General features: G+C 59.8%; 1 protein-coding gene across 1 annotated transcript; it reads right to left on the reverse strand.

Moving 5' to 3' along the window:
* Window positions 1–34: 34 nt before the first annotated feature.
* Window positions 35–3,518, reverse strand: LOC117797977 (protein capicua homolog). The gene is made up of 6 exons (XM_034650405.1): window positions 3,402–3,518; window positions 1,275–1,424; window positions 959–1,193; window positions 745–874; window positions 468–650; window positions 35–384 (listed from the first exon to the last, which is right to left on the reverse strand). Exons 1-6 carry the CDS (start codon window positions 3,466–3,468, stop codon window positions 100–102), a joined length of 1,050 nt encoding a protein of 349 aa, XP_034506296.1. The 5' UTR covers window positions 3,469–3,518; the 3' UTR covers window positions 35–99.

Here is a 3,518-nt window from a genome sequence, read left to right on the forward strand (position 1 = left end):
ATGACAACTGATAACAAGCTGAATGTCTAGAAACTCTGTGTGGACCTCCCTGGCTCCTTCATACGAGAAAACTGCCAGTTCCTTTATGGGTAAAGATCCTCAAATAAAATGATAGGACAGAGAGAGGCTTCTGAAGCAGGGGCTGAGCAAACAAGGGGGTAGCTGGCACCTCTCAAGGAAGGAGGGGGCAGGACAAGACAACCAAGGAGCCGACCAACCTCCAGGGGCAGCGGCAGTCCCCGTCTCCGACATGCTCCGCTCCCGAGTCTCCTTGTGCCCTCCTGCCAGCCCCAGGCTCGTGGGCTTGGCCTCTGAGCTGGACTTCTTCCGGTCCTTGTTGCACCACTTCCAATCCGGGTGAGCCTTAAAGTGGGCCTCTTTCACCTGGCAGGAGAGAAAGGAGGGACCCTTCACTCACTCACCCCACCAGAGGAAGCTGGGGAGGAGCCAAGAGGAAAAGGCATTACCTGGAAGGCCAGGTCATGGTACTTCTGCTTCTCCTTGGGCCCCAGGGCGTACCACCACTCGCCCAGGATCTTGCTGACGGTCCGGTTGTCCTGGTTGGGGTGACGCTGGTGGACCAGGGCCCGGTGCCGCTTGCTGAAGATCATGAAGGCATTCATGGGCCGCCGGATATGATCCTTCTCCCGCTGCAGCAGACAGAGGCCCGAGTGGGATGGTTAAAACCAGGAGGCAGGCTTGGACAGTCACGGGGTGAGCTGGGGACAGGCAGAGATGGGGCACCTTGTTGGGGCTGCGTCCATCCTTCTCCGAAGAGGAGTCTCGTTCCTTTGGCAGGGCACTGAGGGACTGGGTCCGGCGTTTCCCGGGTGGCAGGGGCAACTGGATCTCAGGAGACATGATGGAGAGGAAGCTGTGGCAGGAGCAGCAGGGACGGTGAGGGCCATGTCTCTGGCCACTCCACCCCTCCCCCAGTCCCAAGCTTCGTGGCACTCACGCATCATCATGGTCACTCTCTGTCTCGCTGTCCAGCCGGGGCTCTCCTGGAGGACCAGGGGCCTCCTCCTCAGTGGTGGGAGGGGGACCCTTTCCAGGTTCCACAACCCCCAAAGTGTGGGGGGGTCCAGGCCCTGGGCTCTCAGGGCAGGTGGCTCCAGGGGGCCGCCCAGGATCAGCACTCCCTGTCCCACCTGCTGGCTGCTCGTGGGCAACAGCAGCCGACTCAGCAGGTTCTGGGGGGGAGAGGCAGGTCAGAGGGCTCTTGGGATGCCTGGACCCTATCCCCGTGCCCTCTGTGGCCCCCCACTCCTCACCTTTGCTCTGGGTGGAGGCCACTGGGTGGCTGGCAGGTTGCTGGGCCTCACTTGGCTGCACAGAGGGGTCGGGCTGGCTGGGGGCCAGAAAGGGGACTAAGGAGTGCCAGGGGAATACAGCAACAGAGCGAGGTTCCACATTCGTCCACACTGTGGGAAGAAGCCAGCTAAGCTGTGCGGCAGGAGACCTCGGCCTTGACCCCCAACTCAAGCTCTTTTCTGCCCTGGATGAGGTGGCTCCACGCCTCCTTTACACCCCCTTCCACTATCCCAGAGCCTCGTGGGCTCGTGCGTGCGACATCACTCAGGAAAAACTCCTCCCTGAAAGATTTCGAGGTTTATACAAAAGAAAACAGAAGCTGGGAAGGGAAATAGGCCTCACACCCCATTCCCTCCCCCACCTCCACCAGCCCTGCCACCAGGGACCAGGCCAGAGGAATGACTGGCTCCTGTCACAAACCAGGCCATGTTCGATTGCCATCTCATACTCCCAAGGCCCCAAGACCTCAGCAGGGCTAGGAACCCTCCCCAGTCATGCCACATTCCCAGCTCCCAGGTTGCTATCTGACACGGCCCCTCACCTTCACCTCGCACTCCCTTTCTCTCTCTTGAGGAGACCATGGCTTGGTCTCCCTCCCTCTTCCCTCTCCATTACCCACAGGGTGTGGGGTCTTAAGTCTTTCTCCTTGCCTCCCTCCCCATACCACAAACCCCAAGGAGCCAGACCCACCTTTCCTGGGCTGGGCACAGGTGGCTCCAGCACCTCCCCATCCCCTAGAGAATCTATTGCCCATGAAGAGGTCTCCCAGCCCCCTCCCTCTCAATCTCTGAGCTTATCCTGGGTGCAGCGCAGAGCCCCCTTGCCCAAAAAGGGGAAGGAGTGGTAAACTTGGAAAAAAAGGCACAGACAATGAGGCAGACAAGAGAACTGTTCTCTTCTGCGCCCAAGGAAGACAAAAGTGCCAGGTGTTTTCTTGAGACTATGCACAGGAAGGCACTTCCCTCCCAGGGGGCTAGTCCCAGGAGTCCGACCTTCTGCCCCAGGAGCTGAGTGGCAGCAGGGTAAGCCCTGGGCTGGGACCCATCCCTGGCGGGACTCCTGGGGCAGGCCTAGGCTAGGAGTGGGCTGCCCTCTCACTGCTAGCTCCCTGGGGGAAGTGGAACCAGCTGAGGAGGCCCCTGCGAGGGAAGACGATGAAGAGAGAAGGGAAACGCCCTAGCCTTGGTCTCCATCATTCCAGGCCTCCCCCTGATCCAAATCAATCTGACCTGGGGTGACCCCTCTATGCCTTCAAAAGCCTGGACTAAGAGAGCTCTATAGAAGACACTGGCCTCGAGACCTGATTCTGCAAAAGGCTGACAAAAGAAAAAGTAGACATCAAGTCAAAAGAAGAGGGATAAGGAAGCCAGCACTGGAGGGGGTCTCAAGACGCTCTGAGGACCCTGTCCCCGATCCCTGGGGCACTGGGGACCGCAAAAGCCTGCTCAGCCCTCCAACCCCAAGGACCTGGACCTGTCCCTCTCTTCACACAGATCTTTCCCATCAGGCCTCCTTATCTGCTGGGTGGGGAAGAAGGGGACCAGCAGACAATGGGAAGAGTCCTTTGGTCCTGCCCCTCCTCAAGTCCTCAGTGCACTACTGTCCAGGTTCTTGGGTCCCTCCCTCTGTTTCTGCAAAGCACACCATACACACCAGCCCATCACTCCGTTCTAAGCAAGCAATGCCTCACTCACTTCTCAAGCCCTCTTCTTAGCCCCACTACTCAATCACACTCCCTTCCCCCTCTTCCACACCTAAGGCCAGCAGGTTTCATGCTGCCCCTGTCCTAATCCATGCTCCCAAGCCAGTTACTCTCCAACCCCCACCTCCAATGACAACGGACCGTGCCACCCCATCACCCAAACACCACAGCTGTCCCCAGCTACTCCCCTCGCCTCACTCCCATCATTTCCCCTACACTCCCACCTGCCGTCACTAACCGCTTGGCCCAGCTGAGCTCTGTAACTTTCCCGTCACCCCTGTACTCCGCCTCTATTACTCTCTTACTATACCCCTATCACCATTACGCCGCACTTAGCACCCCGACACCTTGACCCCTGCAGTCCCAGCGCCCAGGCGCTACTGACCGAACATGCCGAGGCCACGGGAGGCCGCGCCGGACGCGGGCACCAGGGGCCTGTGGGCTGAGTACATGGTCCGGCGCGGGGGGGCCCGGCCGGGGCTCGCACCTCCTCAGCGGCCGC

Source organism: Ailuropoda melanoleuca, unplaced genomic scaffold (genome assembly GCF_002007445.2).
Source record: "Ailuropoda melanoleuca isolate Jingjing unplaced genomic scaffold, ASM200744v2 unplaced-scaffold2093, whole genome shotgun sequence".
Taxonomy (NCBI): Eukaryota; Metazoa; Chordata; class Mammalia; order Carnivora; family Ursidae; genus Ailuropoda; species Ailuropoda melanoleuca.